Source organism: Barbus barbus (assembly GCF_936440315.1).
Source record: "Barbus barbus genome assembly, chromosome: 18".
In the NCBI taxonomy this organism is placed as follows: Eukaryota; Metazoa; Chordata; class Actinopteri; order Cypriniformes; family Cyprinidae; genus Barbus; species Barbus barbus.
Genome location: NC_136746.1, coordinates 17,616,661 through 17,633,784, shown reverse-complemented (window position 1 = coordinate 17,633,784; position 17,124 = coordinate 17,616,661). Strand labels below are relative to the sequence as shown.

At 36.5% G+C, this 17,124-nt stretch overlaps 1 protein-coding gene across 1 annotated transcript in view; it reads right to left on the bottom strand.

Annotated features, from left to right (window-relative positions):
• The window catches only part of LOC306884660 (sodium/potassium/calcium exchanger 3-like), a 72,521-nt gene that overhangs the window by 15,377 nt on the left and 40,020 nt on the right, over positions 1 to 17,124 (bottom strand). The window contains exon 3 of the mRNA XM_079440725.1: positions 1,777 to 1,853. Coding sequence (XP_079296851.1) covers positions 1,777 to 1,853 — 77 coding nt within the window. The remainder of the gene's footprint in view (positions 1 to 1,776; positions 1,854 to 17,124) is intronic.

Sequence of the window (17,124 nt, the reverse complement as noted above, 5' to 3'; positions counted from 1 at the left end):
CATGCTTGCACTGTGTGCCCATTACGTAATCTCTGGCCACTCCACTCTCATTCCCTCCCCTTCCTTTTAGTCTTGACCCTCTGACAAGGCAGAGTTGGGCTACTGAAGCCCCAAAAGATAAATAAAACATGTAAACAGCTAGAGGGAGTCTTAGAGGGTTTTCGCTGCAGCTTTTACCATCCACTCACTCTCTGCTTACATGGGCAACTACCTAAACAACGCACGACAATGGCAGTGTCAAACCAACCCTGCAGGGGATTTCAGCAGGAACACACAGTACTGCATCAGTACCTGCTTCACATGACATGCTTCACTTAAAAGTGTGCTCAGACATGGCCTATGGGGGCAGGAAAGCCTGATGCATGATGAATAGTCTCTCTGTGATAGCTTACGATGATGGGGGTGGAAGAGAGCAACTCAGTTTATTTTAAATCCAACAGCAATAGATTTATTAAGAGAGCACTAATGTAATCATTCATGTTCCAGATTCAATATAAATTAAGTTGTGGGTGGCATGATGTCAGTTACCACATAAAACTATTTCCTTATCTCTCAATTCTTTAAAAAACCCACCATCAACAAAGCTAAAAAGCTAAAAATAATAATAATAATTGCTTTAGGAATATAAATATGTATGTCTACGTGTTTTTTTTTTTGGCCATAGAGTAGAGCAGGTAGAGCAATTTCAATGAATCACACTTCAATGAAAAATTATTCTATCAAGTCGTGACTCAAAAAGGCTTTGGACAGCCACCCAGCTCACACTGCTTCCAACTTCTAGTCTTATTTCACTTTGGCTCCATTTTAAACCTCTAGAGAACACTCAACTCAATCCATGAAAGAACAGAAAATAAAGGAAATACTGTTGGCACAGGGAACTCTATTGTGTTTTATTGTAAACAAATGATTGCGTCATCTAGCATAGACTGCTAGAGACAACTCCAATCTCACTCTCTATATGCACAATCACTGTAGTAACCAGTATTTCAGGTAAGAACTAAAGCCAAGATGTGTTCAGGCTTCATCATGTTCTACTGTAGATCATTTATAAAGTGCATCTGAACATGAAAACACTGATGCCATTAATGGAAGTATCTGGAAATGTTAAAAGAAGGAAGAAAATTATCAAATAAATGAGCTTTCTTCATGAATAATACACTTCATCAGAGTAAAGAATACCTTACAAAATTAGAAAAAGTCATTACCAAAGCCATTGATCTTAAGATATACAGTATATAAAAGTATAATATTTTTCATATTAAATACATTGAAGTAAATAATTTATAAGTATTTATAAATGCATATAAAATATTTTCAAGTCTATTTTCAGATCATCAGAAATTACATACTAGATATCATTTCTGTACATTCCAAATATTATTATATTTTGCATACTTTCATCAAACTAACATACATAATTGCTATTGAGGCATGTTGTCACACACATCGGTTGAGTTACATTTATTTGTCATACTGGTTAATGTGGCAAAGACATCCTGATTGGACATCAAGCTCTCACAATATAATTTAAGTTGAACAAAGCCTTCTCTCCATTCAAGTGGGGTAATATAACCTGAAAATTAACATGATCAATTCATTCATGTGTACAAATGAGCAAGTCACTTGGAAAATCCTTTGTAGCCATTGTAACAAATAATACAGGTGAATCCAGAGACTGTTCTGATGCTTTAATGGAACACACAGCCTTGTGTTTGTGTAATTACAAACTATTGTGTTGAATGTTGAAAAGGAAAAGCAGATGGTAGAGATACTTACACACAGAACGTGCAAGGCTACAGCCCCCTCCATCCGCTCCTGGTTGGTGAAGATATCATCAGGGAACTCATGTATACCTGCAGAAAGCACACACACACACACATTTGGCTACATGAATAATCCACGTATAACACAGAGCAGTGTACACGTGTCTCAGAGATTCTTCCCACTCATTATGCAGCATATAATTAGACATATGATTCACTCCAGAAGACAAATAGTAAATGCTTAGAATGTAAAGTAGAAAGTAGAATGTGCTAGATCACTCAAAATAGGGAGATATTTCGCAGAAATGTCTGAGCTTCTCATTTCCATACAATGAAAGTGTTTGGGGACCAAAGCTGTCAAGCTTCAAGATGGGCACAAAAGCCCCAAAGCCTTCTGAAGCCGTATTATAAGATGCGTGACACAGCTTCAAATTTTGTTCATTATTCACTAAATATCTTGCCAATAAAATTGCTTGACAGCTGTGGTCACCACTTTCATTGTATGGAAAAGAGCAGCTTGGACATTTTCCATAACATCTCCATTTGTTTCCTATAAAGGAATATGGGGTTCAGAACACATGAGGAGGAATAAATGATGACATTATCCCTTTAAGAGTCCAAAAAGAGTTCATTATCCATCAGCAGAACCCATACAGTGAAACATTTCTGCTCTGATTGCTCAGAACAACAAAAGGACTTTATCAGACGTCATTCACTGAGCTTCAGAGAGAATTGACAACTATATGACTGTGGCATTGGTATGATTTACAGGAGCTGTTCTTGCATTACTGCTGCTCCCAGCCCATCGCTGCTCTGTTAACAAGCTATTCACTGCCACAGCGTGTCAACTGGCCGGCTCCATTGGTAAGCTCGCAGCCTGCCAACAGAATCGGGTCAGTGAGAGAGGCCACTTATTTGCCTGGATTTGGTTTTACATGTTCTAAGATGGTGGTAGTGACAAAGTCAGTCGTGAGCTGTCTGAAGTGTTGCAATTGTGCTCGTTCCTACACAGACCGTTGCCATGACGTCAACATCCAAGATACTACAGTCCTGATTGAAAAGCGTTGAGACCCCAGAGACCGGCTTTGTTCCATTCGGGGAAAAGCCTGATCTCTCTGCGTAAACGTGAAACCTGATTTATTTTTTTGCTGACAGAAAAATAGCTCAAAATGTGTGCAACTTTGAACGCCTGTCACTTTTTATGATTGAAAGACGGACGGTATCTAGAGAGACTAAAATGAATTGCTTGTTTGATCCTCTAACACTGTTTTTTCTTTCTTCTCCAATATTGTTAGAAACTGCATCTTTTATGTCTGTTCTGTCTCATCTTTTAACAGCAATTTTATTCATTTTGCATGCTTTTTTATGTTTTAGTTTCATTTATGGGTATTTCTTTATCTATAGACACATTTGTTCCTAAGGACTTTTAGAAAGTAAATTATATAAAACAATTTTCACTAATTTAATTTGTCCACTAACAATTACTGGAAAATTCTGTAATTTTTACTATTTTTCATATTAAGTGTCATAATTACAGATATAGGAAATAATGAACAAATAAGATATTCTTTATAAGTGATAATTACCTAGATTATTCTTGATTTTCATATCATATCATGTCTCATATTTCACCTTAAGCATGCTCTTCATAAAAATGAAAGAATTAACACTTTTTGTAAAACTTTTGTAGTTTTAAAATATAAGATTTTACGATTAAAGGTCTGGATCTAAGGCAAGGACAAAAAATAAAATAGTACACAATGCTTTTCATTATCAAACGTTTATATATTTACAAATGTAATTTTTAAAAACTGTGCTATATATGTGACTTTCACATAAGAAAAAAAAACTTGCAATTTGTTTTATTAAAAAGTCATTTCAGATTCAGCATTTTCACAGTTGGCTGCATTACTGCACAACAAATACATACGATGTGATTTCCTCTTTGCACAGATGTAATGTTACTCTCTTGTGCCACCACATTGTGAGCAAAGTTGACAAACTACAAGCTAGCTCTCAGTTTCATATAAAGATCAACATAACAGTATTTGTATAACACGGCAGTCATTACAGGAATATCTGAAAGGGTGTTTGTGCGTGTCCATGGCTGCGCATTGTGCAGTGACATTCTCTCCCAGATCACCGGGGAGGTTGAATGCGTAAGCAGGCTTCACACTGCCCCCAGTGCCCTAAACACCACAGAGGTGAACTCAAACAACCCAAAAAAGTCACAAAACAATGCTTTATCATCCACTAGCAAAAAAGAGAAGCTCTCACCTGGTACTTCTGTATATGGTACATTTAATGATCCAAATCCTTCATAATTACACACTGACAGTTCCTGAAGTGTGTGAAAAGAGAGACTGACCCTTGCTCTATGACTTTTAGGTCTCATGCCAGTCTCCTATTGCTCATTTCACCCACAGAAACAGAGACAAAAGGCTTCTGATGACAAACAGATGAATGAAACGCTGGACCGAGAATCAGCTGCCTATTTTTATCCAAGGAACAACAGATCTGCGTTGGTGCTCTTGGTTCACATGGGTTTCATTGTTAGTGTGGTCTTCATTAGAGAGTCACAGCCTCTCTTCGCAGAGTGCTCCCTGGCACAAGAGATTCTGATTAATCTAATTTCAATTACAGCGCCAATGAATAAAGCAGCACTAAACAATAGCCGGTTACTGCGAGCGGATCAATTAACAGCAACAGAAAGACAAACTTGGCAATGTTGAAAGGGTCTACGGAAAGGTCCCTTCTGTAATTACAGAGAAGGCAAACAAACAGAAATGAATTCGAAATCTCTTTATTGTACACTGGCAACAGAGTTAAAACAAATAGATGAGGCCTCGGTTCCTCTCCCAGAGTGACTGCTAGCGAGAATTAGACAAGAACATTCCAAGCTAGTGAGAAAAGACTAAAATCGCCTGGAAAGTTAGGATAGAGAAGGACAGGGCTGATTCTCAGCAGGATTTGGACCTTGCACAACCTCCTCCTCCAGAGTACCAGGAGACTAATGGCCAGCAAGAAGGACATGAAGACTGTCCACATACTGTACATTAACCGCTGTCAGCGCCGACTCCTTGCTCCTCCTCTGAGAACTGCTCAACTCCTCATGAAACAGCCGTATGCATTCAAGTTCCCTTCAGTGCATTTTGTGAGCTTTGAGCTGTTTAAATAAGTCTACTTCAAAGGCTAAAAATCGGAAGATGTAATGCTTCAACTTCAAAGTAGACCAAAATGCTGCCTTTGCAGATAGTATAGAAAGGTAGGAAGACAAAAAGGTACAAGGTAAAATCCTCTAAGCTATCCACTAACATGTCTTCATTTTTGAATAGAAAGAATAAAAATGGAAGCTGAGGAAGGTTAATTTTCAAGGAACATAATTTATACATAAGTTTGCGGTTGTAACGGTAACGTCTCCCCAGGAAAGTCCAGGAAGCAAAGGTACTATAAAAGATATCTTTAATGATAAAGATAAGTGATAGAGACCGTATACAAACTCAAGTTACAATTTAAGACTGGACACTCAACCCAAGGAACAGAAGGCTTATAAAGCATACAAACTAATGAGAAAACGATATGAACACATGTGATAAGAATTAACGATAATTAGCTAATGACAGGACACAAGAGCAGGAAATACCAAATACGGGAAAAACAGAACTAAAAGGAAACCGACACGTGACAGCGGTCAGAAAGGTTTTATATGAAAGATTTCTATTTCAAATAAATGCTGTTCTTTTGAACATTTTATTCATTAAAGAATCCTGGATTATTAATAATATATTAATAATCATCAAATTTGAAAGATTTCTGAAGGATCATGTGACATTGAAGACAGGAGTGCTTTGCATTAACAGTAATAAACTACATTTTAAAACATATTAAAATAGAAATGGAATAGAATAGAAACAGTTAATAATAATATTTAACAATATTAAGGTTTAACTGTATATATTATTAAATAAATGCAGCCTAAGCAGCATAAGAGACTTGAAATGTGTGTTTATTTGTATATCATGAATATGTAATATCCTCATGCATGCATATACTGTATATCTAAAGCGAACTGGAATTTATTTTAGATTATTTGACATGATGTTATTGTGCCTTGAAAGCCAGATTTCTTGGGAGACAAAAACTGTTTCCTTAGGAGACAAAACACAGCCTGTTTAGTCATTGAGTGACTGGACAGTGAGGCAGCAAGGCAGCTGCCTGAGGTTTCGGACACAGACACAGCCGTGGAGTAGCTGTCAGTCAAACAGAGAGAGTTAGAAATAACAGCTTAACTGAGAGTCAGACCTTTGTAATTCCAATCAACAGGAAGGCAGCATCTGTTCTCAATTAAATCTAATTGATGAAATTAAAGCCCTTCCGTCGTCAAAACAAACAGTAACTGAAGAATTTCTCCTTCCTAAAGGAGTTTAGAGATGTGAATATACATAGTTGTTGTGCTGTGGCTTATACACATATACTGTACAGATGCAACTATTCATACGGTAAATTGATGTTCAAAAAAGCAAAACCTACCTGAATACACTCCATATACACACATGGAAACTATATGCAACTTAAACATAAATGCTGCTGCTAATTGTGTTGTATTGTAGATAGATAGATAGATAGATAGATAGACAGACAGACAGACAGACAGACAGACAGACAGATAGACAGATAGACAGATAGATAGATAGATAGATAGATAGATAGATAGATAGATAGATAGATAGATAGACAGACAGACAGAGAGACAGATAGATAGATAGATAGATAGATAGATAGATAGATAGATAGATAGATAGATAGATAGATAGATAGATAGATAGATAGATAGATAGATAGATAGATAGATAGATAGATCAGCTCTGTGAACTAAACCAATAAAGAACACAAGTATTTAAGATATCAAATGAACTTTAATCAATTTATCCCCTGTGGCCTGGGAAAGCCGGATGGGAAGAAAATCTGGAGTAAATCTTGGGTAAGGTGAGTCCTGACAGGTATTTTCATTATTAGGAACTTTTCTGGGTTGATTGAGGTGTTATACAGTATGTATAGGAAAAATTAGGAAAATACATAGAAATTATAGTTTAACTTCCTAACAGAAAAACATGGCACGGGGGAGCCATATTGTTTTGCTCTTCGTTACTTATGATTACTACAGAAACCCCTCTGAGGATTTGATATGCTGTCCCTGTCATTATAATGCTTGTGTGGTTTAAAACAAATTTCCCAAGGGAGCTCTAAAGATATCGTACTTTCCATCATCAAAGACGCGAGTCAAACAACTGATTCACTTAGCGACCAAGCTAGACTACGATAACAAGTAGAGCGTAATGATATATAAATCACTTGTGGCTTCTTACATAATGAAAAGCTGTACTGAAGACCAACTTCCCTCAAAGTTAATATCATTAAAAAAATAAATCAAATACTCAATGAGAGGCTTTTTTAAGTAGCAGTAATATCCTGTGTTATATATTTGCTTTTTTACACTGTAGTTGTTTTTCATTCTGTCAAATAGGAAACCTTATAAAAGCTTCGTGATGACAATCCTTGAGTTTTCATTTTTTATTTAATTTTTTTGCAGCATCCAAAGGGATCACTTCGTCAAAGTAACACTCACTTTCCTAAATATCCAGTCTTGGTTTTTTGGTACATGTCCATATTTGACCTTGGAGTTTAATTATGGCTTAATTCCAATGCAGAACCCTATGGAGTACAAATATGGCATTCACTGGCATATTTAGTGATCACTTCAATATGAAATGGAACATAACGACTGCTGCTGGTGATGTAACTTTGGGACAGATGCTGAGTCGTTGACAGATTCCATGAAAAGTTCTGCCTCTTAAGTGATTTTCCCCTATAAAGCTGCTTTAATTGTCATGCGGACCCTTAAATCCTGTTTTCCCAGATGACATAAGTTGCCTTCCGTCCATTTAACAATGTAAATTCTATAACTTGCACTTAAACATTGCTGGAATAATCCAGTGTTATTGCATAATCCAGTGCATGTCCTCAAACTACTTTGTCCACTATGGACATTATCCACTGAAAACTTAAGCTAATACAATAAATTATTCATTTAAAAATGCTCGACCAGTGCCCTATACCAAATTATATAATTCAGGGATATTTATGACGATGCCAGTTTAAAAAAAATATTGAGTTATAAATAAACTGAAGTACTAAAATCACTAAAACTGAAGGGTAAATAGAAATACACAAAAAACTACTAAAAATTACGAAAGTGCATAGTTACCAAAATAATAGTAATTATAAATAATAGTAATTATAAAATTATTAAAAAAAATTACAATTAAAATTGATTTAATTAAAATGTAAAAAAACCCTAATTCAAAATATAAACAAATACCATTATACTATTAAATAAATAAATTAATTAATATTTAAAAACATATATAAAATGTTCATATACCATGTATAAGGATAAAAGTGAACATAAAAGCATTTGAATGACATTACTGAATCTTATCAATGACATGATTCTCTTACAACATGCGTTTGACCCAGTTCGACTGCTTTACTACTTTTCTCATGTTACAGATACACAGTTTATTATCTCCACCTTGACAGGGAAATCTGTGATTGAGAGGGGCTGAAGTGTTGATTGTAAACATAGGTAGCAGTGCTCAAGTGCTTCAAGCACGGCATTTAAGAGGGGACACTCAGGACCGCTAATTAATGACATGACTTACATGCCAAAACACTAGTCCTCTCCGCAGTCAGCCTCAAACACAACTGAGATACAGAGACCAATTAGTCCTGGATTCAATTAAAGCTATTCACAAGCCCCTCGCTGCTGCACTAACATCAGCGTGCAATTGTTTCAGCTGAGCTCGCTTCCCTCGTACACCAATCACAGCTACATTGTGCTGCTAATGGCTCCATACATGATAAAACACTCATAGTCACCTAAGAGTCCTTAATAACAGGACTTTTTCTAGTATACACATGAAATGTTATAACACACAAGTAAACTGGCTGATTTTTCTAACCAGGTCAACAGATAAATAAGACGCAATGTTCTGTACCTGCTTATGTAAAAAGGTCGAGCAAAGAGAACATAAGTGATAGGAGATTTGAAGGCATGCAATGGTCAAATCATACTGTTTTTGAGCTAAAACATTTTCTCTCTCCATCTTTCTTACACAAACACACACACACACACACACACATATATAGCCGAAGAAACTGGGGCCGTGGATAAGCATATTTGATGATAGATGCAGAGTCCTTCTCAAATCCCTGACTTTTAAATCTATGCAGGATCAAGCAGGATTGACCTGCACTGTAGCAACTGGGGTCCAGGCTCACATGAGGAAAAAACAGTGCTCGTCCATGCTTCTTACATAAGCACACAAATATTATATAATTCAGACTTGTATAAATGATTCATTCTAATCCTATACATCATTAAACAGATCCCAGGAGATAAGGCTTTTTAAGAACAATTCACAAATGCACACTACAAGACGTGTAGTGAGCAGATGTTAAAAGTAGAAAAGCAGAAGGGGAAATGACTGTATATATATATATATATATATACTGTATATATTGCTCTGAGTGGTCAAGATACCCAAAATGTCTCATTTAACATAAAATATTATTAAAGAAAAAAAGTCCAATAATATATGCATACTGTATATAATAGATATATAAATGCAGTATTTATAGTATTATAAAAATGTTAATATAATAATTATTATGATAATTTCTCTCTAGCACGTAGACAATACATCCACAGACATGCTGCTGCTGCACATACTGTATAGCATACATGAAATTACCTGTAGCTATTTATACGGGTGGAGCTGGGGGACGTGGAGGGTTTATATGTAGCAATCAATTTGCCCCAAACTATTTAAATGTTAATCAGCAAGCTGACTGGTTGCAGAATCAGCAGAGGCCAATCAGACGTGCCATGTTAGATGATGTCATGAACTAGATATGTATGATATCAGTGCTACTGCCATTCATATACATTATCATTGATTTATTGGTTCTAAAAGATGCCATTGCAACAACACCAATTCATTTTCTGAACTAATATCCAGCTTCTCAAATGTTATTATCTACATGTATTGTCATTTACACAAGTGTGATGCATGATCTAATCCATTATTATGTGATGTCATCCAGAGTGGAGTGGTCTGGAGTGGTCAGGGGGATGACAATGACCTGAGCCCACCACCCTATGCCACTAATCCCTCTATAAATGACAGCTGACTCTGGGGAGGAGGGGATATATTATCCATGAATGATGCTGGAAGGGTCTAATGCATTAGTATAGTCTCTAAGGATAATGTGATTAAGGGGGCATTAAAACTTCCACACTCAATCCATCTCTTTTTGTACCTCCAGTCTGCTGGTTCTGTGTTTGTATATGCAGGGTGTTTGGGGACAGCATGTGTCCATCAGCTAAGCTTCACAAATCCCGTCCTAATCTGTTGCATGATGATATGCGCAGGACGCCTGAAAAATAATATTTAATACATTTTCTCCATTATTAAAATTTGGCTGCCCTTATGCCATGGAGTGCACAATTTGCAAAAAAAGCTTTAAAAAAGACCATGTGGTTTAGGAGATGAGATGGAGAGATTCAAGGACTCTTTTCCCTTGTCTGACAGATGTGTATTTGGTAAAGCTGACGCAAATTTCCATCAAGCTTCCAAGAAATATGAATCTGTCTACTGATGCCTCCATTATGGCAGTTAAGAGTGCTTGATGCTGCTCCTTTAAAACCAGTTTCTGAAAACACATGTGGTTGTATTAGACTTTTTTTGACACTAGTACTTAAAAAGATGGGTGGCACATTACCTAATGTGATGGACATCTAATATATGAGAATGGGAGAAGATATGAAAAAGAATTCAATATTTGTTCTACATATTGCAAGAGAAAAGAGATCTTGTCCAAAATATAAAACATGTAACACTACAAAAACTCTATATGACCAGTGGCAGCTGGGGGGGGGGGGGGATTCGTGCTCTGCATTTAACCCATCCAACGTGCACACACACAGCAGTGAACACACACACACCGTGAACACACACCTGGAGCAGTGGGCAGCCATTTATGCTGCGGCGCCCGGGGAGCAGTTGGGGGTTCGGTGCCTTGCTCAAGGGCACCTCAGTCGTGGTATTGAGGGTGGAGAGAGCGCTGGACATTCACTCCACCCACCTACAATCCCTGCCGGCCCGAGACTCGAACCCTTTGGATTACGAATCCGACTCTCTAACCATTAGGCCAAACAGTCTCTGTTAAACTGTCTGAAAACAGTCATTCACCTATAAGTACAAAAGTAGGGAGAAACTGACGATCATGCTTGATGTCAAGCAGAAAATATGGGGTGATTGTGTGTCTCAGTATTTTTCATCAACACAGCAAGCTAAAGAAAATGACAAGTGTAGCTAAGAAGAGAGCTCTCATCTGAACCGCAACATGCATGACAGTAAAAAAGAAAGAGAAAGAGAGAACTCTATTCCAGCTGGCCAGAGACATTTGGATGGGCCCAATCTAATTACGCTGAGATTGATCATGATCATACCATGCTATATTTGATCTGAATGTGAGTGAGGTGTCTGAGAAAAGACCTATCTTAAAACATGAATGGAAGTAATTAAAGAGTTACATGAAAAGAAAGTATACACTACAGCTGGAAAAATCATTTCAAAACATCACTTTGGATCATGTGATTTATGAAACCTGAACCAATCAAAAAACAAACAAATAATGCTGCTGATCTGACATATTGAATTGGAACAATCTTGACAAACATTTTTAGAGATTTCTGTTTTTCTTCATTCAAGTAGATAGGAGCTATATATCTTTTTTCTTGCCTAAACAATGGCGTGAGTTTGGTACAGGATACATATTTGTTCAAACAATAAAATGTTGAGGAAACCTATTTGGAAAGAATCATTATTCGTACAGTTCCACTTAGTGCCATTTGATGCACAGAAATTACACAGGGCATTCAGTAATTTGGTACTGTAGTTTTTATGAAGATTCTTCTGAATGATGTACACTCACATGAGACTCATAATTGTTTTCTAGTGTTTTATGTAAAGTATGGGTCATCTCCCATGTTAAAATTATGTAAATCATGTTTTTGTTTTTTTTTGAGAAAAAAAAATGGCAGAGAGAATTCTCATGCTGATTGATTGACCATGGACCATGGAACACACTTATTATCATGCTTTAGCAGTGGAAACGGGAAAATCAGTACCTATATAGTCGAATAAGCCTAATCTGCCTTCAAAATAAAACATTTACTCAACTTATTTGTTCAAACAGCCAGTTCATTCAGGAACAAAGGGACCATCTTTATGAACGGGACACTGACTCACCCGACTCATTTAAAAATGCGAATTCAATCAACAACGAAACACTGCTCCGTTGCTCTGAGATCAACAACAGCTTTTGTGGCTTTGTTTGAAACTGTTTTCTGTTTTGGCTAAATAGAGCAAAAACAGCCAATATTGACAATATTGTGTCTAAAATTTAACTTACAATATTAACATCATGTTCATTAAACTGGTATAAAAATAAATCACATTTCCAATCATGCTGATTTTCGGGAAAAACAGCACTTGTGTGATATTGCTTAATTTCTAAATGGTTAACTATATCATATCATATATTTTTTTTGCAAAGCGAGTCACATACTCAATAATATCAGCTCGCACATAAAATTCAAGATCCAACTCAACTCCTGATCCAAGTTTATATCTCTTAATCCAGTGTATTTAATATTTCACTACTACTTGTTTCTCTCACCTAAATATCACTATCAATGCAAAACACTTGAAGTTTAAATCAAGCACAGAGGCTTACGTCAATCTGAAGAGTTTCTGTGCTAATGTCAAGAGATCAATCTATCCACCAGTCAGCTCAGAGTGATGGCTGACAGGCCTCCTGCTCACCCGCATGTCTCCCAGAATAAAACACAGTCTTTGTGTCACACACTGGGCTCCACCGATCTCTCTAGGAGCATGCTGTTCTCCACAGAGATACCATATTTCGGGAAACATACCTATTATGCGCGAATCATAAATCATACGGTGGAGGGATCAGGTCAGGACACAGGAAGGAGCGTATAAGAGAGAAACAGGGAGAGGAATTAAAAGAGGGATTGAAAGAGGAATGGAAGGAAAAACAGGACTGTTGAGTTTAAGACCCAAGTAGGCCAGTGGGACTGAAGAAAGGGCACATGGTAATCCTGGCATTTAATCAGGACGCCATAGAACGTGACCAGAGAGAAAAACCAAATCACACTCAACAAGGCAAAAACAGAGATGGCTTATAATCATCTGCCTCATTATACAATCTGTTTGATCCAGAGTGCAAATCATTAAAGCAGGACGAAGTGCTTTCGTTTAGACAACTGCATTTTCCTGAGAGCTGAAGTAGCACACGTGGCCTAGTGGATTGCAAACAGGACTGAATGTTTTAACAAGAGGCTAACCAATAGACCCACAAAATTGGCAATAATTAATCATGTTTGTTTTCCCACCAAAATGATGTCACTTCCTGGAGAATGATGTCATTAAGGCTCCAGCTTTTTTAGTTAAAGGAATGTTACTAAGTATGTATGATACTGTATATCTATATTGGTTATCAGCTGACATTAGAAATGTTTTTAATTTATCAGTTTCAGTCAATAAAAGACTAATTTTGGCCATTATTGGATATTTAATTGTTCATGGTCATTTGCTCTATTTTGGGTTAGGGTTAGATTGAGATGACTTTTGCTGTTATGGAATGTGTAATTAGTGCTTTTAAGTTCAATTAAAAATCTTTAAAAAACACTAATAATTTAATAACACTGTTGAATGTAATCTTTAGATAACCTATTGGTATTGGACTATTGGTAACTTTAATGTTGGTGCATAAATAGTATGAAAGATTAATAGGATAGAAAATTATGAATACAGGAATCCAGAGTTTGTCAGGTAAAAGTCACAAGCACATACACAGCGAACATAAACAACTGCACAATGGGAACCATGTGTCTCACTTTATTTCCTTCTTTCCATACTCCCCTCATTCAGGTCTGCATTACACAGTGTGGGAACATTTAACAACACATGCTTGATCTCTCGGTCTCTCACCCACACACATACTCACACATGCTGGCAAACACTGAGGCCAGTTCGTGCACACCGCCGACCTAAAACTACAGGATCATAAAGAGGAATTCTATGCGGATGAGTGAATATTTCAGTCCCACGATCCCAGACTAAGGCCTCTGATAAGCTAAAGCTTCCTCTGGGGAAGCACGAGGAGTCGTGCAGATCTGACTCTGCATGAGGTGAAGCACGTGAACGTGAAGGCTTTACACGGCGGGATGGAGACAGTGGGAGGCCGCTGCCTGCCACGCTACGTCCATTCCGCCCGCTCCATCTCATGATGTTTGGCTGATCACATGACTGGGCCTGTTTAATTACAAACACATTTATTGAGGTGGAATGCTTGTAAAGAAAACCTTCTGTGCCAGAAAGGTCAGCAAAAAAACAAGACAGAGCAAATGAACAGATCAGAAAAATAAGGCGGCGTGTCTGTGTATTCGGTGGAGGTGTTGTTAAGAGAGACGACCAGGCAACAGAGACAATGATGAATGTAATGTGACATGAGTGAACACCTCACCATCTCACAATGTTGAATAAGCAAACAAAAAACCCTCAGAACCCAGGCTTCTCTCTGTTTCTCTCCTGATATGTGTTCCCAGTGACTAACCAGAGGTGTTTTATTAACTTTTAAAGCTGTTTGTACCTCTGGGAGTCACGAAAGGAAGAAAATAAACAAAGAGAGAAGGGGGAGAGGGAAGGTCTCTTCACTGTTGGATGTAACTTTTGACAACTCCAAATATAATATACACCCTCTCCCAGACAAAAATTCACAAAACCAACAACCCAGAATACATAATGTAACAGCAACCTACATTTGTTTAAAAGTAAAAAAGGGAGCCTAAATGAAATCTAAATTTTGCTAAAGCATTTTTACAATTTTCAAAATAATTTAAACAATTATTTTTAAAAATGTATCCACAGTAGTCATGGACTGTACAAATTCATCTGACATTTAGCTAGAAGCCAAATAGTCAAACTAATAAGACTGTAACTGACACTTCTGTTCTCACTACATCTACAAAATCGCCGATTTTCTTACAGTCATGTTTATACCTGTGCATAATGTTGGAACTAAGGTAATATTAATACAATCCAATACAAAATTCAATAACAAATAAATGGATGACATTAAAATGTGTAGTATTATACAATTCAAAATGTTGGCATCAAGAAATTAGTACTTCTATTCATCAAGGATTTATTCAAATGGATCAAAATGGACAGTAAATACTAAATAATGCTAACGCTAATTAGTATTATGCTAATACTAATGCTGTGCTTTTCAAACAAATGCAGCTTTGGTGAGCATAAGAGATTTAAAAACAAAAACAAAAAAACTTACAGACCTTTGAAGGGTAGTGAATACTTTAAATAAAAAAATAAAAAAATTAAAATAAAACACTACAAGCAAAAGTCAGTCATTTTAATTTGAGCTTTTGAATTTGCGCAAATTTTTGGAGAATTTTTATTTGTGACTGTTCGTATGAAAATGGATATTAGATGACAGCAATAGTAATCAAACAAAATATTTGAAATAAACACACAGCATCCTATTCTAGGATAAAAATATATTGAATATCAACTGATACCAATAAAATAAAAAATATCGACTGATAACTGATGTAGTACCAATATACTGTTTGTCCCTCGATTTAAGCACAGCCAACACAATAAAACAGGTCAAGAGTAAAAACGATGGCAGTAAGAGCCTCAAACAGGAGGCAGGTCATAACAGCACATTACCCCAGTGCGAGTGAACCCTACGAGGCAGCAGGCCCGATCCTGTCCAAGCTCCCTCTCCACAGTGCTACTCATTCATTTTTAAGTGTGATGAGGGATAAAAAGCACGGCTGCAAAGCAACACGGTCCACGGGGACTCATGAACAGCCATAGCCAATCTCTGCTGTTTAAATATAGCACATATCATCATTAGTCTTACTCTCCTCTCGATTTCCTTGTCTCTCTCTCTCCATGTAAATGCAGACTGATACCCACCACCATTGGAAAGAAAAAAAATCACAAATCACCCAGTTGTTTCTCCTTAAATCTTCATTAAAGGTGATTCCCTGGTCATCAGACTGATTTGTGATTTGAGACGGTTTCTGGTTTTAGATGGTTACTCCATAGAGATAAGCGATTTGAAATTTTCAGTTCTGCAATCAGGTTCAAATGTGTATAATTGTCTAAAATTAAAAATAAAACACACACAACAGTCATGATTCAACTCTGAAACCAAAGAGAAATTACATAAGGGCAAAGTTGATTGGCAGATGGTACGTACATGTTGTAGAAAAATAAAATTGAATTATAAATAAAAATAATTTATTAATTTATAATATAGTAAATAGTTCTAAATAGCAATATTAGTCATAATTAATACAATATTATTATATTATTATAATATTAAAAAAGCACATATCAAAAAATATAAATTTTATAAATATTTTATTTTATAATTCTATTATAAAATATTTTTATTTTATAATTTTATTAGAATATAAAATTACAAAAATACTTTTTTATATAATTAAAAATAAAACTTGTTATAAAATATACCTAAATACTACTACTATACTAAGTATCATCATCATTATTATCATCAATATATATGATCTACGCATGCGCTGATTTGTGACTGCGTGTTTTGAGTTTGAGCTCCATCAAATTGATTCTTTATCGTTTATTTTCTATCTTAAAAACAATTTTATACACTATCATTTTCATTTCTATAACGTGTGAATATATCCCCTATAGCATTCTAAAACGAAACCAATCAGAGCGCCTTGTTATCACTAGTTTTATTTTGATTTCTCGAGTCTGCTATTAGCTTATAGCCTGTTAGCATCGGCAGCGTGGCTGCCACTAATCCCACTTACACTGCTAATACTCTATTCACACACATTGCCATTGTTTCACTGTTACTTGCTTAAATGGCGGATTTGTGTCTACATTTGAGTGCAGGTGAGGACACATTCGAAGTGCATTCGGTGCAGCTGGAGCTGGAGGCCGTGGAGAAGCAGATCCGCGACCTGGTGGAGAAGCAGGCCCAGCTGAGAGAGCGGAGAGCCGCACTGTAAACATCCCGGGCTGATGCCAAATCTTCCGTTTGTGTCTAAAATTTTAGAAAAAGTTGTGTCTGCTCAATTGTGCTCCTCCTTGCAAAAAAATTATCTCTATGAAGAATTTCAGTCAGGTTTCAGGTC